The 26,355-nt window shown below is 40.0% G+C and overlaps 1 protein-coding gene across 3 annotated transcripts; it reads right to left on the reverse strand.

Moving 5' to 3' along the window:
• LOC120430609 (uncharacterized) lies at positions 1–26,355 on the reverse strand. 3 transcript variants are annotated; one of them, XM_052706384.1, is made up of 3 exons: positions 25,792–26,355; positions 22,710–25,292; positions 14,459–17,833 (listed from the first exon to the last, which is right to left on the reverse strand). In XM_052706384.1, the coding sequence occupies exon 3, from the start codon at positions 17,282–17,284 to the stop codon at positions 14,459–14,461; it is 2,826 nt and encodes a 941-aa protein (XP_052562344.1). In that variant the 5' UTR covers positions 17,285–17,833; positions 22,710–25,292; positions 25,792–26,355. The 3 variants fall into 3 exon arrangements, 2 of the variants coding, with proteins under 2 accessions (XP_052562344.1, XP_039451642.1); XR_005607688.2 differs by lacking the exons at positions 14,459–17,833; positions 25,792–26,355 and adding an exon at positions 1–2,383 and having other exon boundaries at positions 22,710–25,777; XM_039595708.2 differs by lacking the exon at positions 25,792–26,355 and having other exon boundaries at positions 22,710–25,762.

Raw genomic sequence — 26,355 nt, forward strand, 5'->3', positions numbered from 1 at the left:
TCGACGGGTAAAATTATTTATGCTTGCGTAAGCGCGCATGGTCAGAACTGTGGTGAGGTTCGAAAATGGACAAATTTAATGATTTAAATTTGAGGTCGCTGCATTCCCCCACACTTACCAGCTAGATGTTTGTATTCTTGAAAAGCATTAAGAACATCTATCGAAAGTTATTTGTAGGTTGAAATAATATTCCCAAAGTCAATAATTTAAATTGTGTAAAAATTACTTTGCAAAAAATCATAAAAAGATACTTTAATGGCTGGCTATAAAAAAATGATTTAAAAAAAAAATTGGTTCAGTTAATCTCCCCCACACTTATCAGCTAGATGATCGTCTGAAAGAAATGATCATCTATGGAAAGAATATTGTCGGGTGTAGTGATCGTGCGGTTTACAATTTGTTCTTCTTGTGCTTTCTTGTAAATTGCTTTATAATTATAATTGCTCTTTTGATTTTTCTACTGTAAAATTATTTTCATTACTCTTTTGATCTTCTGTCCTGTTAAATTACTTGAATTACTGTTTTGAACTTCTCTTTTAAAAATATTTTCGTTGAAACTGATTTAAATAATCTTGCATTTGAAATTAATTTTCATTATCTCTCCTAAAAAAATCATTGCATTTTTCCCACTGTAAGCAAAATCTGTTGTAGAACTGTGTTGATCGGCTGGTTGTTATCGTTGTCATCTTCCATCAAAAATCGTCTTTATCGTGAGGCTATTCATTCCACAGTGACTTGGTCAATTGGTCAGTTTTCGAGGCTAAGGTGTTGAATTTCGTCGATTAGTGCAATTGTCGTTTCCATCATGAATTATGCTTTATAACTCAACTGTGAGTTGACTGTGGTCAATTTTGAGAGTGCATTGACTTCTCTCTTGCTGAGTATTGTGAATTGTTCATAAATCCAGTATTTTTGTCCAAAATTGACTTTTCCGGTTGCTTTGTATCTTTGACAATCTCAAATTATTGACATCGGTTGATGTAATTCTTTTTCCAAATGTTTAGGACATGTCGTTTGTCCGAAATTGTCTTTTCGTGTAATTTACAACTTTGGCTTTTGTAAATTAATGACGTCGGATGATGTTATCATTTGTTTATCATGAAATTCTCCTTTTCCATAGTTTCAGACATGCAGTATGATCTCAACTTGCAATTTTGTTCCATAATTGATGTTTCTCATTTCGATCATCTTTACTTCGCTTAATTCCACATTTCAATTTGGCAATTTGTTTTACGTGAATGTCTCGTTACCAAAAATTGCGTTTTAATTCGACTTGATCCTCATTGATATGACCTTTAACAACTACATCAACACCGTTACCTGTCCAACCTCCCGCATGACTTTGCCACTCACCATCTTGCCATCACAAACTTCTGCATACGAACGCGTAGAACCTCTCAGCATACGAACGCGTCGATCATCCTTGTGTTTCGTCTCCCGTCTCTGCCATATTTTACTTCAGTTTTTAGTTTTGTTTCTCCCACAAAAATTTCTTACTTGTTTTCTTTGCATGAACAATATTTTATAATTTTCAGGAATCTATCATTTAATTTCTGTGCAAAATTGAAATTGAAATTTACTTAGAATCTTATAAATCTTGTTGATATTTTTATATGAAATCAGTTCTATTATTTAAAATACTAAAAAAATCAGTTCTAATTGACTATTATTTTTATACTTGAATAAAAAAAATTACTCTATAAAGTTTTTCATTGATCTATACATCCTATCATCTTGTCATTGCAATACTGCGCATGTTCGAATATCCTTTCTGTTATATCAACTTTTTATGAAACTTGTCTGTCACTTTGTGTTTTCAAATTTGTCAAACCCATTCAATAAATTTGTTTATTTGAGCAATTCGCAATAAAATGCTGAATTTGCAAGATAATTAGTTGGTTCAATTATCATGATATCGTTCTGATTTTTTTTTCTCTGAATTTTATCAGTTTAAAGGTGTTTTTCCCTTGAAGCATTATTTTATCCCTTGATTTTCCCTTGAAGCGTTATTTATCCATTCCCTTTAATTTTCATTTGACTATCCCCGTAAAGTGCAAATGTTTTGAAATGTTTTTAACATATTGAATCTCCCCATGGATTACAACTGTTTTGAAGCTATATTCGACATAAAACTCTCCCCATAGAGTACAATTGTCTACTTTTTAATCGCTTTGGCGTTGCTTTATCAGTTTATGTATCCCTAGATCGGAACTTTTACCATCCTTTCCGATCTTTTTAGATTCCCCACGATGTACTCACAAATTTTACCCTTTCTTGAGCTATAGTCCATATTCGTTTTTGCAAGCGTCCTTGCTGATATTGTTGTCTTCTTGATTGTTTTCCAATGGTTTCCTGTAAATCCTTCATATAAGCGTATGACATTCTGAAAATATATTCTTAATATTTTGTTAAGTAAATTATAAAACACATGTTTACATTCAACATTCATTCTGGGGTGCACCTCCCTTGTCCAATTATTCTCACACACATTCTTACTTGCATACATGTTGTTTTGAAACATTTAATAATCACACCATCTTCATTTGCCTGTCGTTGAAATTCCGTTATTGTTCAGTCCGTTTGATTTGTTTTTATTTGTAGTTAAAAATTGCGTCATTGTTTTTTCTAATACCCTGTTAACCCATTTTTAGCTCAATTAAGTATATTCCCAAAATTGCAACCCAACAGCTTCTTAATTGTTTTAACGTGTTTCATCACTGCTTCATTATTATGTTTATATTGGATCATTATCGCTTCACGTGTTTTTTTTTTTCAAAGAAAAAAAAATGTATAAACTCAGTACTGGTATTTTTCTTAATCTGTTTCTTGTTTAAACCCCATCAATTCAATCATTTATAAAAATTATCTTTCATCCCCAATTCATAACATTCTTGTTTGCGCCTTTTTTTTTGATAATAATCATTCATATTTTGTTTAACTCAACATTAATTCATTTATCATATCAAATCAATCATATATTCCTTTTTCATGTTTATTTTTATATATAAAAAAAATGGTATTTGTAACACATTTGTTTGATTCATTTAGTTCTCTTGATAACAATCTTTTTTTTTCAAATTCATCGATCATATCAATTCAATAAGTTTTATTATTATTATTATATTTTTTTGTTCAATATACATAAATAATCCCATGTGTTAAAAATAAATATTTTCATTCAATGTAGTCTTTTGATATTAATCGTTTATGATACTATGTCATTCATTGCATAAATCGCTTATTTTTTTTACTTTATTTTAATTGTACTGTAATTGTCATTTCCAAATATTTTACTTGTATTGGAGCATTTAATTTTAAATTATGTTTAATGTATTTTAAAACGGGTACATTGTGAACTATCATTAAGTGTTATTTTAATCATTATATTTTCTTAGTCTATTATTATGTACATCTTCAAATTTGTTTCCATTTTTAATAGTGGTCGTTTGATCGCTGTTAAATTTAACGATATCATAAGGGCCTCGCCACTTATTTTGTAACTTTTGACCAATTCCTGTCTGTACCATTTGTACCAAAACTCTATCTCCCCACATTGGTACCCAATCATTTGTCTTTTTGTCATTAATTTCCTTTCTCTTTTCTTTTGACAATATTAAGTTATTTCTAGCAGTTTCATGAGCATCCTTGAATATATCTTTCATTGAACAAATATAGTCGTCATAATTTAAATCTGAATCATTGATTTTATAAATTGTGCTTGGTATAGTAGCTTTTCTTCCATACAAAAGTTCATAGGGAGAATATCCAGTTGATATATTTTCTGTAGTGTTGTATTCAAACATAAAATATGGTATTAATTCATCCCAACATTGTGGATCTTTGCCAATAAAATTTCGTAAATAAACTTTCAACTCTCTATTTGATCTCTCTACTAAATTAGCTTGAGGATGATATGCACTTGTAACAATCTTTTTAATGTGTAATATTTTGCATGTGTGTTGCAATAATTTGCTTACAAAGTTTGTACCTCGATCGGTTACAACTTCTTTAGGAGCACCAAATTTACAAACAAAGTTTTCAACAAAAGTTTTAGCAACAGTAGTACTTTCTTGGTTTTCCATGGGAGCTACAATCAAAAATCTTGTTAAATCATCTTGCATCACAAGTCCACAATTGTTTCCGATATTAGAAATTGGTAACATAACCACATCCATATAAATTTTATCAAAGGGTTCATACGATGTTGTCGTAATTTTCATTGGCATCTTATTAGCTGGCCATATTTTATTCTTTTGACAAGAATCACATTGCTTTACATAATTCAAAACATCTCTTCGCATATTTTCCCATGTAAATAGAGGACTCATTCTTTTAATCATTCGTTTACCTCCGACATGACCACCCAACGGTGCGTCGTGAAAATCTTGAAGCACTTGATCTCTGTCTTCTGGCTTTACATAAATTCGTTCATTTTCTGTTGCATATAGTGTAAATGACTTTGAAAGTTTCATTGCAAAAAATCGTAATAAGTTTAGTTCCAACTCTGTTTTAAATATTCTATGAGAAATAATTTGTATAACTGATGCATCTTTAGCAAAATCAGGATAATCTTTAAAGCTTTTAAATAAACCATCGAAAAATTCTTCATTCTTAACTGCTGAACGATATGTTCCATTCAAAATTAAACCCCAAATTTTCTTTTGCGGGAATACAAATATATTTTCATTGGTGTAATCCTTAATACCATGTGGAAGGTCAATGTATTTACTCAATTCTTTGTGTACCGTAACACTGTTTAATATCATAAATGTAGCTTCGGCTTGTTCAAATGGTATAATATTTTTAGAAATTTTTAAAACGTTAAAATCGATATCTGTATCTTGGAAATCCTTGTAGGTAAATGTTTTATCGTTGCTATCATCGTCATTATCTAAATTTATGTCAATTTGTTGAAGTCCATTCATATTATTATTCCAATTAGTATCGTTTCTAGATGAATTCTGTCTGTTTGGAGTATTTGTTGAGTTTTGATTATCTGAAATATTTTGTCTATTTTGTTTTGCTTGTTGACGAGTTGTAATTGCTACTAATTTTGATGCTTGTTTATCATCTGCATGATTTTCATCATTATTTAAACGTGAGAGAAAATCTGCAACCACATTTTCCTTTCCTTGCTTGTAACGAATTTCACATCCAATGCCTTGGATTTTCAAACGAAGCTTTGTCAAAGTTGGTGAAGTTTCCTTCAAATGCCATAGAGCTACCAATGGTCTATGATCTGTGTAAACGATAAAATCTTGGTTATAAATAAAATGTTTGAAGTGGTCTACTGCCCAAACAATAGCTAGTAGTTCCTTCTCAATGGTGAAATAATTTCTTTCAGCTCCGATAAGCGCACGACTTGCGTAAGCGATGGGGTGATCATTTGACTTCTCATTAGTAAGAACTGCTCCGATAGCATAATCGCTAGCATCAGTTGTCAAAACAAATTTGTCATTGTAGTTTTTTAATTCTTCAAAAGCATTTTCGCATTCTTCTGTCCAAATAAATTTCACATTTTTCTTTAATAATGCATTAAGTGGCTTACGTTTATCTGCAATGTTTGGAATAAATTTTCCATAAAAATTAACAGTTCCCAAAAATGATCTCACATTTTTAATCGTCTGCGGCCTTTTCATGTTTTTGATTGTATCAATATTTTCACTAGTTGGTCGAATACCTTCTTCATTAATAATATGCCCCAAATATCTGACTTCTTTGTGTAAAATTTTACATTTTGATGGTTCAACTTTTAAATTATGTTCATGCAATGCATTCAAAACTTTATACCGAATACAATAATATCATCCAAGTATACAAACGCATTAACTGGTTGTATTTCATAAATAAGTGTGAATGTAAATTTTTGAAATGTTGATGGACTATTTTTCAGTCCCATTGGCATTCTTAAAAATTCATAATGTCCTAAAAATGTTGAAAAAGCGGTTTTCGCAGCATCCTTTGGGTTAATTGGGATTTGATAAAATCCTGATTTCAAGTCAATGGTTGAGAAATATCGAGCTTCTCCAATACTGTCCAAAATTTCGCTAATAAGCGGTATAGGGTACACAAATGGTTTAGTAATTGTATTTAGGTCTCGAAAATCCACTACAATTCTGTAGCGTTTGTTGCCTTCGGCGTCTAAGTCTTTCTTTGGGATGCATAATACCGGTGCAATCCACGGACTTTTACTTGGGCGTATTATCCCTAATTTTAGCATTTCTTCCACTTGTTTTTCTACGTGTTTCTTGGTAGCTTCAGGAAATCTATATTGTCTTTTATTAATTGGAATTTCAGTTGTTGTCTCTATATCGTGCATGGTTAAATTGGTATAAGTCAACTAGTCACCCTCTAAACAAAATATTTCATTAAAATCATTCAAAATATTATTAATTTCTTGATTGATATCACCTTTCAAGTGGTCTGTTTTAACCAATTCATAAATTTTCTCATTCTGTCGTTGCCTGTAAGTTTCTCATGCTTCATGTTTTCAATCACATCATAATCCCGATCGTTTTCTAAATTCATCTCTTTTTGGTAATCTTGGTTATCATTAGGGTTAGTGAAATTTCACGATTTCGCGGACAGCGTGAAATCCGCGAAATTTGGCTTTTTCCGCGAAATCCCGTGAAATGTTATGTTTGTGTGAAAATGTTAAGATTTTTCTCAAAATAATTAATCAAACTCAAAAAGGAATAAAAATAATCTTATGAACTACTGTAGAATTAAGCGAGGTAATATCTTGGTTTAACCCTTACAGTCCGAACGTCTGATGCGAGATACCGAAAAAACCTTAAAAATGCTGTATCTTTGGCCTCTTTTGACCAAATAAGTTCGTTCACCCCTCAAAAGAACCGGACAAATCTCTATTTTCAGAATCTACAAAGAAATCCGGAATCGGTCACTTGGCCACGGAGATATTCCGGAACCTAGTGGGGTAGGTTTTTGTCCGGGTATGCAACCCAATCTACAAATCATGATTATTATCATAAATTCTTCAAAAAAACCATCCCAATTTGCTCCAAGACCTGTTCTGGACATATAAGGCATATTCCTTTGATCCCGGACCATCGGATATGAATTGGCCACCCTTCCGGAACCGACTACACAGGAACGGATGTCGAATTCTACATCAAGTCTAATATGGCTTCCGACATGTCAAACGGCACTAAATTTGGCTCAGGAAATCAAATTTGACATCCTCAGTACGTTCTGGTGCCATTTGGCCACCCTGCCACCAACCCGGAATATCCGTAACATGGTTCCGGTGGACCAATTTCGGTAATTTCACGAGCACACTTTCCGACATGTCAAACAACACTGATTTTGGCTCAGGAACTCAAATTTGACATCCTCATTACGATCTGGTGCCATTTGGCCACCCTGCCACCAACCCGGAATATCCGTAACATGGTTCCGATGGACCATTTGCGGTAATTTCACGAGCACACTTTCCGACATGTCAAACAACACTGAATTTGGCTCAGGAACTCAAATTTGACATCCTCATTACGATCTGGTGCCATTTGGCCACCCTGCCACCAACCCGGAATATCCGTAACATGGTTCCGATGGACCATTTGCGGTAATTTCACGAGCACACTTTCCGACATGTCAAACAACACTGAATTTTGCTCAGGAACTCAAATTTGACATCCTCATTACGATCTGGTGCCATTTGGCCAGCCTGCCATCAACCCGGAATATCCGTAACATGGTTCCGGTGGACCAATTTCGGTAATTTCACAAGGGTACTTTCCGACATGTCAAACAACACTGAATTTGGCTCAGGAACTCAAATTTGACATCCTCATTACGATCTGGTGCCATTTGGCCAGCCTGCCATCAACCCGGAATATCCGTAACATGGTTCCGGTGGACCAATTTCGGTAATTTCACAAGGGTACTTTCCGACATGTCAAACAACACTGATTTTGGCTCAGGAACTCAAATTTGACATCCTCATTACGATCTGGTGCCATTTGGCCACCCTGCCACCAACCCGGAATATCCGTAACATGGTTCCGATGGACCATTTGCGGTAATTTCACGAGCACACTTTCCGACATGTCAAACAACACTGAATTTGGCTCAGGAACTCAAATTTGACATCCTCATTACGATCTGGTGCCATTTGGCCAGCCTGCCATCAACCCGGAATATCCGTAACATGGTTCCGGTGGACCAATTTCGGTAATTTCACAAGTACACTTTCCGACATGTCAAACAACACTGATTTTTGCTCAGGAACTCAAATTTGACATCCTCATTACGATCTGGTGCCATTTGGCCACCCTGTCACCAACCCGGAATATCCGTAACATGGTTCCGATGGACCAATTTCGGTAATTTCACAAGGGTACTTTCCGAAATGTCAAACAACACTGAATTTGGCTCAGGAACTCAAATTTGACATCCTCAGTACGTTCTGGTGCCATTTGGCCACCCTGCCACCAACCCGGATTGTCCGTAACAAGGTTCTAATGGACCAATTTACGGATACTTTCCGATTTGTCAATTACCGAAATTGGTCCACCGGAACCATTTTTTCCGGATATTCCGGGTTGATGGCAGGGTGGCCAAATGGCACCAGATCGTAATGTGGATGTCAAATTTGAGTTCCTGAGCAAAAAACAGTGTTGTTTGACATATCGGAAAGTACCCTTGTGAAATTACCGAAATTGGTCCATCGGAACCATGTTACGGATATTCCGGGTTGGTGACAGGGTGGCCAAATGGCACCAGATCGTAATGAGGATGTCAAATTTGAGTTCCTGAGCAAAAATCAGTGTTGTTTGACATGTCGGAAAGTGTGCTCGTGATATTACCGAAATTGGTCCACCGGAATCATGTTACGGATATTCCGGGTTGGTGGCAGGGTGGCCAAATGGCACCAGATCGTAATGAGGATGTCAAATTTGAGTTCCTGAGCAAAAATCAGTGTTGTTTGACATGTCGGAAAGTATGCTCGTAAAATTACCGAAATTGGTCCACCGGAACCATGTTACGGATATTCCGGTTTGGTGGCAGAGTGGCCAAATGGCACCAAATCGTAATGAGGATGTCAAATTTGAGTTTCTGAGCAAAAATCAGTGTTGTTTGGCATGTCGGAAAGTGTACTTGTGAAATTACCGAAATTGGTCCACCGGAACCATGTTACGGATATTCCGGGTTGATGGCAGGGTGGCCAAATGGCACCAGATCGTAATGAGGATGTCAAATTTGAGTTCTTGAGCAAAAATCAGTGCCGTTTGACAAGTCGGAAAGTGTGCTCGTGAAATTACCGAAATTGGTCCATCAGAACCATGTTACGGATATTCCGGGTTGGTGGCAGGGTGGCCAAATGGCACCAGATCGTAATGAGGATGTCAAATTTGAGTTCCTGAGCCAAAATCAGTGTTGTTTGACATGTCGGAAAGTGTGCTCGTGAAATTACCGAAATTGGTCCACCGGAATCATGTTACGGATATTCCGGGTTGGTGGCAGGGTGGCCAAATGGCACCAGATCGTAATGAGGATGTCAAATTTGAGTTCCTGAGCAAAAATCAGTGTTGTTTGACATGTCGGAAAGTGTGCTCGTGAAATTACCGAAATTGGTCCACCGGAACCATGTTACGGATATTCCGGTTTGGTGGCAGAGTGGCCAAATGGCACCAAATCGTCATGAGGATGTCAAATTTGAGTTCCTGAGCAAAAATCAGTGTTGTTTGACATGTCGGAAAGTGTACTTGTGAAATTACCGAAATTGGTCCACCGGAACCATGTTACGGATATTCCGGGTTGATGGCAGGCTGGCCAAATGGCACCAGATCGTAATGAGGATGTCAAATTTGAGTTCCTGAGCAAAATTCAGTGTTGTTTGACATGTCGGAAAGTGTGCTCGTGAAATTACCGCAAATGGTCCATCGGAACCATGTTACGGATATTCCGGGTTGGTGGCAGGGTGGCCAAATGGCACCAGATCGTAATGAGGATGTCAAATTTGAGTTCCTGAGCCAAAATCAGTGTTGTTTGACATGTCGGAAAGTGTGCTCGTGAAATTACCGAAATTGGTCCACCGGAACCATGTTACGGATATTCCGGGTTGGTGGCAGGGTGGCCAAATGGCACCAGAACGTACTGAGGATGTCAAATTTGATTTCCTGAGCCAAATTTAGTGCCGTTTGACATGTCGGAAGCCATATTAGACTTGATGTAGAATTCGACATCCGTTCCTGTGTAGTCGGTTCCGGAAGGGTGGCCAATTCATATCCGATGGTCCGGGATCAAAGGAATATGCCTTATATGTTCAGAACAGGTCTTGGAGCAAATTGGGATGGTTTTTTTGAAGAATTTATGATAATAATCATGATTTGTAGATTGGGTTGCATACCCGGACAAAAACCTACCCCACTAGGTTCCGGAATATCTCCGTGGCCAAGTGACCGATTCCGGATTTCTTTGTAGATTCTGAAAATAGAGATATGTCCGGTTCTTTTGAGGGGTGAACGAACTTATTTGGTCAAAAGATGCCAAAGATACAGCATTTTTAATGTTTTTTCGGTATCTCGCATCAGACGTTCGGACTGTAAGGGTTAATAGAGCACCGGATTCGAGTGATAGAAATGACAGTTCTCCCATAAGTAGAGTTAGTGAAATTTCACGATTTCGCGGACAGCGTGAAATTCGCGAAATTTGGCTTTTTCCGCGAAATCCCGTGAAATTTTATGTTCAATTACTATATTATATATATAGGGTTAGTGAATTTTGACGATTCCGCGATTCCGGATTCTTGAAATTTATTAATTTTCTCAAATCACTTTTTTGCCAAATGACTTCATAATAAATATTTCAACCATAAAGACTATTTAAGTAAATTTTATTAGTCTTCGTTTGATAAGCTTGATATGAACCATTTAAAGAATTATTAAAATTTTCAGTTTCTATAGAAACTAACTAAATTTTCTAATATTTTAATTCGCTGTAGTACAAATTTTACTGCTATTTTATTCAAAATGTATGATTTCAAAAGAAATTAAAAAAAACAAGCTTTGTTTTATTTAAAATAAAATGAAGAGTATTTTTAATCTTTGAAATCACCTTTTTAAAACATTTCAGATTTTCTTCTGAGTCCTGTTTTATTATAAAAATATTTTATTATTTGTGTGAATAATTCCCTTGAAAGTTAAAAAATACATTTTTTTTTTCTTCAAAACTACGGGAACTATTGATATATTTTTTTATTCATCCCCTGAATTACTGTCTTCGTAGTTATTTACAACAAGGTTTGACTATTTTTACAGTCAGATTCTTGCAGGATTGGGTCCGTAAGTTTGACAAATTTGGAATAAGAAGACAACAGCTTCCTTGGATGCTGTGCACCCTTAAAATATAATATAATAAAAATTTCGATTTCGTAACAATTTATAATATTTCTGCCTATGGATTTTAAATTTAGTTTTTTAAAAAGAGAGATGAAAACCTTAAAAATTATTTTGAATTGTCTAAATGTTGAAGAAAATTTAAAATATTTTTCATATTTTGGATGGTCAAGATTGTTGAATCTTGCTTTGATATGAAATTCAATAAAATTTAAACTGATAAAACAGAAGCAAATCAGCGAAAACTTTTAAACCTGTTGTAGTTGGATATTAAAAATGCAATCCAATAAATGAGAATACGCATGCCTTACATTTAGTTTTTTTATATAATTAGGAGACTTTTTTTTGTCACGTTCACGTCAGTTTATTGAAGAATAATATATAGTAAAGCATAAAAAGTAGTTTCTGTGATTTAAACATAAGATTTTCAGATTTATTTTAACATTTTTCACGCTCCGCGAAATTTGCGTGAAATTGGGTGTTTTGAAATTGAGGTCCCCGTGAAATTTGCTATTTTCGAGCGTGAAAAATCACTAAGCCTAGTTATCATCATCAATTTCAATTTGATTGTCATAATACTCTTCAATGCATGGTTGAATTATGCCATTGTCATAATCATAATTATTTTCATCATAATTTGTATTAAAATTGTCATAGCTATTTGCTCCAATACCTGTCATATTTACTTTGTTTATATTTTCAATGTCATTGATTCTAAATAAATTGGTCATTTCATGATTATTATATTGCATATTATTTGTGTCAGGCGTTCGTAAAACTATGTTGTCGAAACTTTGACTAATATATAAGGTGTATTTCTTTAGAAAATGTGCTCCAAGAATTGCATCATCAGCGAAATGCTTCAAAATGTAGAACTTTTCCTCGTATTTTGAATTTCCTATCAATAAAATTATATTTACAGATCCTACTGTATCTTTTGCTATTCCATGAACCCCTCTAATGGAAATTCTATCGTTGAAATCAATGTTAGTTAAACGCATATTACTAACCACATCCCATCTTACAAAATTGTTACATGATGCGGAGTCAATTATAAATTTGTGAAATTTTGTTGGCCTTGCCAAGGTAGCAATATTTGCAAAAAATATTGAATCATTATTGAAATTGATTTTTAATGTTTCATGTGGTGGAATGTATTCGTTAAATTGCAGTTTAAAATTATTTGGAATTTGATTTTTATTGCGTCGACTATTTGTATAAGTTCGTTTTAATGTGCTCTTTGCAGTATTCGTTTTATAACATTCATAAAATTTGTTAGCTTGATAATTATTTCTTTGATAAAAATTTGTATTTTTATTGTACCTGAAATTTCTAAATTTTCTGTCAAAATTAAGGTTTGAATTTTCAGTACTTGTTCCGGATCGAGCCCTTCAAAACTAGTGGACTGTATGGGGGAAAAAGGATTCTTCTGCTCGTCCAGAGCACACGCAGGTCAACGACCTTTTCTTCAAACACGGTCGAAGTAAAACACAATTTGTTGCGCACAGCTGTTTATTACGCGACGCGATCGGGTGGAGTACAAAGTACGCGGGGGTTCTGGTGAACCGAGCCAGTTGGTTGTTGGCTGAAGACTTAACTTTATTTACAAAGATAAACAAACTGACCCGTCGGGCACTCCCGTACGGTCTCTCTCACTCTCTCACACACTCTCTCATCACTCATTCTCTCTCTCATAATTCATCCCGAAACTAATCTAATATATAGGGTAAATGGCGCAACGTACAACCTAACTCCAGTTCCAAACATGCCGCCCGCCTTGAAACCTGTGGTTTCAACAAATTGAAAACTAACGCTACCTACTTTCTTACACTAATACTAACATAAAATTGAACACTCTTAGGGCTAACTTCACTTCACATTTCAATACGTTCAATCGATCTTCTCTTCTGGATGTAAACAATCTTCTGCTGCTGCCATCGTGGGGTGCATCGTAGACGACGGTGGTGCATTCTCTGCTGCTACTGCAAATCTGCTCCCTGGACCGGCATCTGCTGCTTCGGTGCTGCCTTGGTGCAGCCTGCGTGGGTGTCGCCGCCGAGTAGCGGACGTGGTGGTGTGTTTTGCTGCCGTTGCAGCCTCGACTTCGATCGTCGTCAGCGTTCGCCAGACCGCTGGCCGTGTGCCACGATCGCGAACCGTGCTGTGCTTCTGGGGCAGCCTCGCGCTGCGCTTCTTCGGTGTGGGTGGGGGGTGATGCTCCAGCGGAACATGATCTTCGGGTGGGACAAACGTCGACCACAGAGTGCACACGGTGTGCGGTTGCATCGGTTGATGCCTTCTTCTTCTTCTTGGTGTATGTCTTGTTGATGTTATTTTTGTTGCAGATTTCCTCGGGGAGAGATGCGTTGTAGTATACAGGTGCAGAATTTTGTAAACCGGAACAACTTACCCTGCCAGGTAACGATGATGCTGAGCCCGCAGGCCATAAAGGTGTTACGATGGTGGTGTGTCGTTCGCCGGTGTGCTTGTCGCCGCTGTGCGGTTGCGGACGTGGATGCGCTTCGTGCGGGTGGGTTTTCGGACGTCGGTGTAGGTGGTTGAGTTGGTGGTGTGCCTCGAACAAGACTTGGATGTAGTGGGTGTATGTAGCGTGCGTAAACTGGAACAACTTACCCCACCAGGTGAATTCTGGCGCTCGATCCGCAGATCATCGGTGAATTCCTGGGGGCGTTATTCTTCTTCGCTGGTTAGGGATGACTTCATGGTCGTCGGGGACTTCGTGGTCGTCGGGGATGTCGATCAACGCGTGAGCTGGCCAAGCCCAATGTCGAGCGAGAAACCGAGACCGACTGGCAGGATCCTAGGCTTCCTCCAGTGAGATGTGGTAGCGTGGTTGGGTGTGCTACCGATGATAGGGGTGATTAGCGACTTTACAAACATGCAATCCCTTAACCAGGTGAGCTCGGACAGACAGGTGTCTACCGAGTAGAGGAACTGGACAGCGTCCAGCGCGATTCCTTCAACGACAACTTAACATGCACACATACAGGGTACAAACACTAACTTCAACTTAAAGAAAATGGGTGACGCAGCAACGTCGGGGCGCACTCAGCGAGTGCTTAGTTTAAGGTTTGAGCTTAATCTTGATTGTTTCGAATGAGCAGCGAACAGACGATCGAGATTGCTCGATTGAAGCGTCCGTTTGCCGTGCGAGATGTTCGACAGACGAAAACAGACTCGCATGACGCCGTCCACCAGTTGTGTGTTGGGGCGCGTAACCTTCTCCGACGCCTTGACCATCTGCCAGGTGACATCTCCAACTGTGGAATGTTGACCTTCTTCTTCTTGCGCTTTGGGTTCTCGAGCGGAGCCACCTTGGCCTCGACCATGAGCTGTCGAAACGTGACGGAACCGTCAAGCGCAGTGCAGCGGAGGTAGAGACTCGCACCGTACGCTCGCTCTGACCCGTAGATCTTGTTCTCGACGCAATCGTTGCTGAACCCAATCCAGCGCGGCACCTTTCTCGTCGCGACCGCCTTCAAAATCATCCTAACTCTCCACAGCTGCTGCAACGATTCGTCCGACGGTTGATCCCGATCGCTCTTGACTCTCCACAGCTGTTGATAAAAGACACAAGCGTGCACGACACTGTGCAGCTTGTTGAGCGTGCTGCGCTCGTCCTTCAGGTGCTTCGGGAGCTGCTTGAGCAGCTCTGGGCAGTGGGAGATCCACTTCTTCACCGTGACATCAGCTGAATCGGTGACCTGCCGGACTTTCTTCATCGGCGTGCTGGCTTCTTCGACGCCGTCTGATCTTCCCTTCGCATCTTGTTTCGTCGTCTTCTTGAACAGCTCTTCGCGGGTGGACTCCTCCAGAGAGTGGGTGTTGTCGACGTGACTCGACTCCAGTTGGTCAACTGCTGAGCTGAAGTAGGTTGCCGTGCATGGGACGCTGGTTGACGACACTGGAACTTTCCCCGAGACTATCCATCCAAACACAGTCTCCTGCAGCGTCGGACCGTCCTCGACGATCTTACGACGACCAGCCGCCAGCAACTCAAAGAAGAACTCAGCGCCGATGATCATGTCAATGGGACCAGGTTTCCCAAAGTGCGGATCAGCGAGAATGACATCACAGGGGAACATCATCTGGTTGACGTCAACAGGTGTGACGGGCAGATCGTTGGCGATCTTTTCCAGCACGTGGATCTGCATTTCCTTCGAAAACCTCGAGATCGTAGCCAGCCGTGGCTGGATCTTTGCGCGTACGGCCTCGAGCGACAACGCTGAGCCGTTTCCGATGCCCTGTACCCTCAGTACATCTGGTGTTGTCCGGAACTTCAGCTTTTTCGAAAACGTGTGAGAAATGTAGCAGAACTCGGAACACGAATCCAACAGGGTCCGAGCGAACGAGAAGTTCCCGAACTGGTCTTCCACGCGAACAACAGCCGTGGCCATGAGGACTCGGCGGGAAAGTGTGGGTGCATTTTGTGCGGGGAGGAATGCCGCTTTGAGGGTGGTGGTATTTCGAAAGTCTGTGGGTGGTGGTGGGTGAGTGTTTCGAGAAGTGGATTGGATCACGGAGTAGAAACTTGTGGTTGGTTGGGTGGAAATGTTCTGTGTCTGGTCTTGCTGTCTCGTGGGTTGTAGTTGTCCAGCTTCGTGGGATTGGCTTTGCGTATTAGGAACGGAGGATCTTTCTTGTCGAGCGTCAGCAGGGGCCGGCGTGTCATAATGCAGCAACGTGTGATGTCTTCCGCCGCAGCGGGAACAGGAACCACGAGAACATCCGTCAGCGTAATGACCAGCATGTAAACAATTTCGGCACAGTCGCCGTCGATTCACTTCCTCCACTCGTTGGGACACAGACATGTTCCTCAGCTTGCTGCAATTGAACGGCATGTGGAACGTCTCTTCACAGAACAGGCAGCGTCGTTGTGACTGTGATGACGTGTGAGCGGTCGAGACTCTTGATCGGTTCTGCCGACCGTCTCCTTCGCTGGGCCGGTTGGCCTTGATCGATTGCAGCACCGTACACTGGCCACGCAGAAACTCAATCAGAACGTCGTACTTCGGCACAGCTTTCGAGTTGTGGTGCGACTCCCACAGTCGCAGCGTGGTATGGTCCAAACGCGCACAGAGCATGTGGACCAGGATCGTTGACCAGGCTTCCGTTCCTTCACCGAGCTTCTTCAGCATCTGTAGGTTCGTCTCGAACTCGCTGATCAAGTGAGACAGACCGTCACAGCTCTCCTTCCGCAGCGGCTCGATGTCGAAGAGCGCGTCCAAGTACGCCTTCACGATGAGCTTGTGGTTGTCGTACTTCTTCTCCAGCGCCTTCCAAGCAACGTCGTAGCCTTCTGCGGAGAAATCAACCGACAGAATCTCCAGCTGTGCCTCACCTTGCAGAGCGGACCTCAAGTATGTGAACTTGTCGATGTCCGGCAGCTGCACGTTGGAGTGGATGAGGCTCCTGTAGGTGTCGCGAAACGGGATCCAGTCCTTCAGTTCGCCGCTGAAGTTGGGCAGCTTGATGTCTGGCAACTTAATGCGCGAAATCGACCGATCGAAGCAGGTTTCGTTCAGGTCAGCACCAGGAGTGGGCTCAACCTTGACCGGACGCAGCGCGACCAGCTTTGCCTTCACCACGAAGTACCTCTCCTCGACGTCACGAAGAGCCTTGTTGTACTCCATCTCACGCTGAACCACCAGATCAGCCAACCGCTTCTTCCGAGCCTCCTTCGACTCTCCAACAACTTGATCCTCATCTTCGTCGTCGATCATGGCTTCGATCTTGCGGCGCACCTTGAAGAACTTCCTCATTGCCTCCTCCAGGGTGTCCAGCCGAATCGAGATCTGGTTCTCATGCTCCGCCTTCTTGTACGCCTCCACGAAATCACCAACACCATTGATGGTCAGAATCAGCTGCCGCTCCTGCTTCAGCAAATCCTTCAACTCGTCCATTCTTCACCGCCTTCACTCACCGTTGACCGCCAAAAATCCAGAACACTGCAACCGCGAACACCGAAACGATCAACTCAACGTTCTACGCGACCCGATTGACAGTGGGGAGAGACAGCCAAGGTGGAGAACCAGCAGTGGACCGACTGACAGAGACCAGAACAAAAATCAAGGCTTGCGCAATTAAAACCCAGACCACAACCCCGGAAAGAAACGCTCTTGCGTAAAATAAATCCAACTTTATTAAAATTCACTCGAAACATCCGTACTCACTCAACTCAAAATGGCACACACCTCACAAACGCACACACACACCTCATGCACATGCAACCCAATACTTCTTCTGGAACGATGCAGGCCCTCGAAGAACCTCCGCTCAATGGGCAACGTCCAGCACACACACGATCACTCTCGTTCAACAGCTTCCACAGCAGCGCAGCTTCCGTCCGCCAGCCGCCGATGTACAGCTCCCAGCAGACCACGATCGCTCCAGCTGCTTCTTCCAGTCAGCACCACGCGCAGAACAGCATAAAAAACCCGATTTAATCCCACCTGGGGTGAGATAGAGCCTTTCTTACTAAAGAATATATCAATAGTAGAACTTCTTCTTTAAATTCATAACAACGACTTTGTTTATTTATAACGTCAGAAAAAAAGAAAGTCTAATGATGAAAGCAAAGTATTATAAATGATATGCTTTCGAAAAGAAATAAAAAACGCAATTTTCACCAAAAGAATATTTTAATCGTACATATTCTTAATCAAACAAGAGTTTATGACAAACGCGAGCATAGCAAACTTCCCATGCGTCAGTGACAACGCACACCGCGGTTTCTGTTTTCTAGCTTCAGTCGAGCCCTTTTGTGTGTTGGTATTTTGGTTCATCGTACCATCGTACCGAACAAAGCAGGCGTAAAGAAAAACCGAGGTAGGGGAACTATTCCCTTTTTCAGCCTATTTATATTATCGGCCTATCAGCACTTTGCTCATGACTGGTCCAAAGTAATAAATAGCTCAAATAAAAGTGCGCAAACAACTCTCCATTGTTGATACACTTGAAAAAGTTGATTTAATAGCGGAAAACGGCAAAAGTGATGATAATTGGTCGAACGGCTTAGAGTGATTAAAATGGGTATATTTCCCCTACAAGTGAACCACGTGTGCCGCACGGTGCAGAGAAGCTCGCCATTCAGCTTCTACATAAGTGAGAGTGTCAGAAATTGCTATTTTTAAAACCGCACCACTACACACTCAATCGCGACTACCTTAAGTAGAAAGCCATTGGCATCACCAGCATTGAAAACTTTGAAAACGATATAAACGATGAAAAGCTTAGAAAGCTCCTATTGGAATCCAATGAACCCTGTTAAATAAACTTACGACAAATGAAGTCTACATTTAGGCGATTTTAGGGCGCACGGGAAACAAATTGATAGTAGCCGGATGAATGTCCTATGTCACAAAAGTTTTTGCATAAACATTGGACAGTTATGCAAAAACGCATAGGGCAAAAGAAAACGAAAAGCTACGATATCTTACACGTTGTAGGAAACATCGGTAGACAAGCTACTACAAAACGAGTATAAGTCGAGCAACAAAGTAGATGCGCCAGCATTCTTGCGCCAGTTTTTGAAGCTCAACTTGACAACTTGTCGACTTGGCGACGAAGCGTCGAAAATCGATGCAGTGTGATTTTTTGGCGATTTTTCCGCTTAAAATTCATGCTGAATCGACATATTTACGAAGATGAAAATGACGTCCAGCCTTAAAGTAAAACCTATACCTTTCTTTAGTAAGAAAGGCAAAAAGTAAATCGCTCTAAAAATTGATCCGGATTGCCGATAGATGTCAAATTTGTTTCAGATGCTCACTCATGGTCTGTACTATGAATGTAGAAAAAAATTTCGGATAAATTCGGAAATAAAAAGTGTTGGCGAAGGTCACCAGGTGGGCTTTTACCTTTTTTTGGGGATTTTTTTTCTTTTGGTAGGTTAATCAAACGGCTCTAACTCCAGAACCAGATTATGGATCTGGATGAAAATTTGGGAGCTTGTAGAGCTCGAAAAATGCAATTTTTGAGATAAATAAAAGATATGAAAATGAAAAATTTTGACCATATTTTCATTTGAAAACTGTGTATTTTGTTGAAAAGCCTGGCCGCATCCGAAAACAGATGGATATTTCGAAATTCGGACTCAAAATGACCCTTGTTCAGCACACCAGCTTTCAAATGCACTTGGAACAATCCAAATCGAAAATAGGGGAGCCGAGTATTACGCGACACAAAATTTGGCAAAAATTTTACCACACACGGACATCACTCGAACTCCACGGAATTTATTTTCTCAAAATTCGAGGGTTGGAGCTAGACGAGTTCTGTCAAGGTGAATCGATAGAGCGTCGAAAATCGATGCAGTGTGATTTTTTGGCGATTTTTCCGCTTAAAATTCATGCTGAATCGACATATTTACGAAGATGAAAATGACGTCCAGCCTTAAAGTAAAACCTATACCTTTCTTTAGTAAGAAAGGCAATAAGAAAGGCAAAAAGTAAATCGCTCTAAAAATTGATCCGGATTGCCGATAGATGTCAAATTTGTTTCAGATGCTCACTCATGGTCTGTACTATGAATGTAGAAAAAAATTTCGGATAAATTCGGAAATAAAAAGTGTTGGCGAAGGTCACCAGGTGGGCTTTTACCTTTTTTTGGGGATTTTTTTTCTTTTGGTAGGTTAATCAAACGGCTCTAACTCCAGAACCAGATTATGGATCTGGATGAAAATTTGGGAGCTTGTAGAGCTCGAAAAATGCAATTTTTGAGATAAATAAAAGATATGAAAATGAAAAATTTTGACCATATTTTCATTTGAAAACTGTGTATTTTGTTGAAAAGCCTGGCCGCATCCGAAAACAGATGGATATTTCGAAATTCGGACTCAAAATGACCCTTGTTCAGCACACCAGCTTTCAAATGCACTTGGAACAATCCAAATCGAAAATAGGGGAGCCGAGTATTACGCGACACAAAATTTGGCAAAAATTTTACCACACACGGACATCACTCGAACTCCACGGAATTTATTTCTCAAAATTCGAGGGTTGGAGCTAGACGAGTTCTGTCAAGGTGAATCGATAGAGCGTCGAAAATCGATGCAGTGTGATTTTTTGGCGATTTTTCCGCTTAAAATTCATGCTGAATCGACATATTTACGAAGATGAAAATGACGTCCAGCCTTAAAGTAAAACCTATACCTTTCTTTAGTAAGAAAGGCAAAAAGTAAATCGCTCTAAAAATTGATCCGGATTGCCGATAGATGTCAAATTTGTTTCAGATGCTCACTCATGGTCTGTACTATGAATGTAGAAAAAAATTTCGGATAAATTCGGAAATAAAAAGTGTTGGCGAAGGTCACCAGGTGGGCTTTTACCTTTTTTTGGGGATTTTTTTTCTTTTGGTAGGTTAATCAAACGGCTCTAACTCCAGAACCAGATTATGGATCTGGATGAAAATTTGGGAGCTTGTAGAGCTCGAAAAATGCAATTTTTGAGATAAATAAAAGATATGAAAATGAAAAATTTTGACCATATTTTCATTTGAAAACTGTGTATTTTGTTGAAAAGCCTGGCCGCATCCGAAAACAGATGGATATTTCGAAATTCGGACTCAAAATGACCCTTGTTCAGCACACCAGCTTTCAAATGCACTTGGAACAATCCAAATCGAAAATAGGGGAGCCGAGTATTACGCGACACAAAATTTGGCAAAAATTTTACCACACACGGACATCACTCGAACTCCACGGAATTTATTTTCTCAAAATTCGAGGGTTGGAGCTAGACGAGTTCTGTCAAGGTGAATCGATAGAGCGTCGAAAATCGATGCAGTGTGATTTTTTGGCGATTTTTCCGCTTAAAATTCATGCTGAATCGACATATTTACGAAGATGAAAATGACGTCCAGCCTTAAAGTAAAACCTATACCTTTCTTTAGTAAGAAAGGCAAAACGCAGCACAAAGCCGCAAATAACTGCGCGATGGCGCCAACTGCAGCGGACTCGCACAGTCCGAATCGCGATGACCACTGTTCAGCGAACTGGCCACTTTTCACGCGCGCACACACAAAGGTTCTTCCACTTCGGGCCGGCCACTTCGATCCGGCTCGAAGGACCAATGTTCCGGATCGAGCCCTTCAAAACTAGTGGACTGTATGGGGGAAAAAGGATTCTTCTGCTCGTCCAGAGCACACGCAGGTCAACGACCTTTTCTTCAAACACGGTCGAAGTAAAACACAATTTGTTGCGCACAGCTGTTTATTACGCGACGCGATCGGGTGGAGTACAAAGTACGCGTGGGTTCTGGTGAACCGAGCCAGTTGGTTGTTGGCTGAAGACTTAACTTTATTTACAAAGATAAACAAACTGACCCGTCGGGCACTCCCGTACGGTCTCTCTCACTCTCTCACACACTCTCTCATCACTCATTCTCTCTCTCATAATTCATCCCGAAACTAATCTAATATATAGGGTAAATGGCGCAACGTACAACCTAACTCCAGTTCCAAACAGTACTAGCAAGTAACCTTTGTTCGAGAGTTCTTAAAGACTCTCTGTCAATTCGTTCATTTTCTAAAAATTCTAGCAAATTTTCCAACTTCATATGACGGTTATTCGTGGCAATTTCTTTAATTTCATTATTTATAATTCCAACTATAAAATGGCTTTTTAAGCTATAAGCTGTAAATGAATTTTCATTGTAACTTTGATCAATTTTTATGATTTCGTATTTTATGTCGAGAACTCTACCTGCATATGATTTAAATGTTTCATCCCGTCCTTGTTTCAGAGTTTCAATTTGTTCAATTATACTACCAAAAGTAGTTTTGATACCAAACTCTCTAATTAAATTTGCCTTGGTTTCTTCCCAAGTGCTTGCATAAATTCGGTTAATACGTGCTGCTGCTTTAAATTTTAGTTTCATAAAAACAATATTTAAAAATTTACTCTGATCTTCGCCTTCAGGAATTTGATCAGCATAATAATCTATTAACATCAAAAATTGCTCCAGTGAGTCTAATGACCCATCAAATTCTGGAATAAGCTGTATTAAATCCGTCATCTCCAAATTCGCCATTTTTAACGGTGCACATCAACAAGAACTTTTGCACCAAGATTTTTGTTACAGATATTTTAGTATTTTCGAAACTACGGGAACTATCGATATAATGTTTTATTCATCCCCTAAAGTACTGTCTACTAAGTGATTTACAACAAAATTTGCCTGTTTTTACAATCAGATTTGTGCAGGATTGGGTCTGTAAGTTTGTCAATTTTGGCATAAGAAGACAGCAACTTCCTTGGTTGCTGTGCACCCTTTTAAGCGTGTTTTTAACTATTTACATCAAATTTCGGTATAACTTTTGTTTACTTACCCTAAACTGCCAGATTTCCATGGTCGTCTTCTTGGGTGTTCGATGCGGCTGAATTTCGTCTCCAGTTGATCCAGATGATCTCGTCATTGTTGAATCCCTAGTGTTGTCCATCGTTGGCCGGTTTTGAAATTTTCGATGCTTCTGCCATTGGTTGAGCCCGTTTTGGTTCCATCTCGTACTGCTGCACATTTGCTTCCATCTTAGAACTCCTCACATAACATTTTTTTCAATTTAACGTTTTTTTTTTACACTATTTTAACTGTTTGTTACTTCGCGAAATCATTTTGTTCATTAACTTTCACACATAGTCACATTTTCAACTCTCGGTTCTGTCCAATCATAATGGCGTGTCCAAACACACACAGCGTTGCTTTCCGCTAGTCACCACCTGAACGGCCCGAGCGGTTTAGGCTTTCAGGATTTTTGTGATATTTACTTGTAGAGTCAAAACAGATCAGTAAACTTCACTTATTTGTGTATTACAATTTTTTAAAGATTACATTTTTGCGGTAACACTCTCAACTTTTACGCGCACGATCACATCACTCAACTTTTTGTTGCTAATTTCATTAAGACTTTCGTCGAGCCAATTATCTACGTTGAAGCCAGACTTGTCCTCCAGACCTCTTCGCCGAGCCATGCCAGACCCCGAACTCCTAAGTCCCGGGTGGACTCTTCACTGCGGCTAAGTCCCGACGGACGCTTCACGGCGGCTAAGTCCCGGCGGACTCTTCACAGCGGCTAAGTCCCGGTGGACTGCGGCCTCCACCGCTAAGTCCGGCTGGACTGGGGCCTCTGCTACTGGTGGCTGCTGGCGGGTCTGGCTGGTCTGGGGCGTCTTCTGGAACAGGACTGGAACACGAACTGGAACTAACTGGAACTAACTGCCCTCCTCAAGAATTTTGGGGTTTTTATAGTCAGTCCCCGAAAACTCTACTAAATTTTGTTCTACTAAAAGTGGTCCGTTTCGATGAGAAGCATCGATGAACCTCATGAATTAAATTATGCAGACCTCTGCAATTCTTCATGACTTTCCGTATGGTGTAGTGAGTACACCTCAAAATCGGAAGTCATGGGTTCGAACCATTGTCGTGAAACTTTAAATTATGTTATTGGAATATTAAAATTATGTTTCTAAAACATTCTCCAAAATGTTGGTCAATAATGAGAAGGTCGAATTCTCCATTGAACAAACATGCCAATGAATTTGGTTAAGCCACACCCTCAATTTCCCCTGTGAAATAACATCGCACATTCATAATTGAAAGCTTAACCATTTTTTTGATTGCCTAACAATTGGCGAAATTTAATAAAGGGCTTTTCAGGTGAGGATGACTCATGATCCACACCTGTACATAAGCTTAATTATTTGTCGCGCAACGCGAGTCGACGGGTAAAATTATTTATGCTTGCGTAAGCGCGCATGGTCAGAACTGTGGTGAGGTTCGAAAATGGACAAATTTAATGATTTAAATTTGAGGTCGCTGCACCGTCAAGTTGATCAGCGAATTTCCGTCCAAACCTGTTTGTATCGTCCAAATTCTTGTGAGCTGAAAGCATAAACATTGGCTGAAGCAAAACCGTAGTTTGCAAAAGTGAAAACTTCCCAAGTTTAACCGCTTGGAATCCCGTCAGGAGTTCCGCCATTCCTGACCGACGAAACTCCATTGTGTCCAGTAGTTCAATTCCGCCATCGTGATATGGCCACTACGCGACGAAAATCCCGTGAACTTGACCGCGAACCGAACAAAACCGGCGAAATACGTAAAACAATTCCGTTCCATTCATGAGCATGAGCATGGTTGACTGCCAATGAGCTGCTACTCCGTTATTGACAGATCAGCTGAAGTTGAACAATGAATCAAAAATGATTAGTGGGAGCCAACCATCCGTTCACTGTTTAACCTCTGAAGATCCTTGCTTTATTAGTCAATACCGGCGCCCTCCCAAGAAGCCTGCAGTTCAACGAAAGGGAGGAATGTTAGTCCGATAGTTGAAGTTGCAGACTCATCAAGCACACAGTTTTTCGCTATATACTTGTTGATACCGCTTGAGACCGTTGAATCCACAGCATCTCCTTCAAGCATCACGTGATTAATATTTTTTTGGGTTAGTAGGATAAGGTATTGGCTTTTCGATGCCTCCCGAGCTACGATGCTATGGGGAGGACTTTCATAACAGACCCGTCGGCGAGCCTTCCGAGCAACGATGCTATGGGAAGGTCTTTCTGATTAACACACAAAATCACTCACTCACAATTATTTCACTCCACTATTAATTATTCCAAAATGTCAGTGCGTCTTTCGATCATTATATAGAAATGGCTTTTTCACCATAAAAAATAAAACCTTAATCGAAAAAAATTATACGCAATTTACCCGACGCCGTGCCTTCCGATCAACGATGATATAGGAAGGGCTTTGAAAATCACAAAACAATTAATTAAGATCACAAAAAACACCAATCACTCAACGAAAATTACGCTCAAGACACAAATAATTCAGTAAGGCATGCTATTATTCGATTACCACAATCACTCACCCCAAACGAATAAAGACACAAAAGCACACCAAAAAAATTAACCTGCATAATCACGACTTCGCGTCCCCACTTCCAGCGCACCAATAATGCTATTATTCGATTACCAGCACACCAAAAAAATTAACCTGCATAATCACGACTTCGCGTCCCCACTTCCAGCGCACCAATGATGCTATTATTCGATTACCAGCACACCAAAAAAATTAACCTGCATAATCACGACTTCGCATCCCCACTTCCAGCGCACCAATGATGCTATTATTCGATTACCAGCACACAAAAAAAATTAGCCTGCATAATCACGACTTCGCGTCCCCACTTCCAGCGCACCAATGATGCTATTATTCGATTACCAGCACACACAAAAAATTAACCTGCATAATCACGACTTCGCGTCCCCACTTCCAGCGCACCAATGATGCTATTATTCGATTACCAGCACACCAAAAAAATTAACCTGCATAATCACGACTTCGCATCCCCACTTCCAGCGCACCAATGATGCTATTATTCGATTACCAGCACACAAAAAAAAAATAACCTGCATAATCACGACTTCGCGTCCCCACTTCCAGCGCACCAATGATGCTATTATTCGATTACCAGCACACAAAAAAAAATTAACCTGCATAATCACGACTTCGCGTCCCCACTTCCAGCGCACCAATGATGCTATTATTCGATTACCAGCACACAAAAAAAATTAACCTGCATAATCACGACTTCGCGTCCCCACTTCCAGCGCACCAATGATGCTATTATTCGATTACCAGCACACACAAAAAAAATTAACCTGCATAATCACGACTTCGCGTCCCCACTTCCAGCGCACCAATGATGCTATTATTCGATTACCAGCACACAAAAAAAAATAACCTGCATTATCACGACTTCGCGTCCCCACTTCCAGCGCACCAATGATGCTATTATTCGATTACCACAATCACTCACCCCAAACGAATAAAGACACAAAAGCACACCAAAAAATTAACCTGCATAATCACGACTTCGCGTCCCCACTTCCAGCGCACCAATGATGCTATTATTCGATTACCAGCACACCAAAAAAATTAACCTGCATAATCACGACTTCGCATCCCCACTT

Source organism: Culex pipiens, chromosome 1 (genome assembly GCF_016801865.2).
Source record: "Culex pipiens pallens isolate TS chromosome 1, TS_CPP_V2, whole genome shotgun sequence".
NCBI lineage: Eukaryota > Metazoa > Arthropoda > Insecta > Diptera > Culicidae > Culex > Culex pipiens.

Coding starts and splice junctions, on each gene's coding strand:
- LOC120430609 (XM_052706384.1), bottom strand. CDS start 17,284: ATGGACGAGTTGAAGGATTTGCTGAAGCAGGAGCGGCAGCTGATTCTG.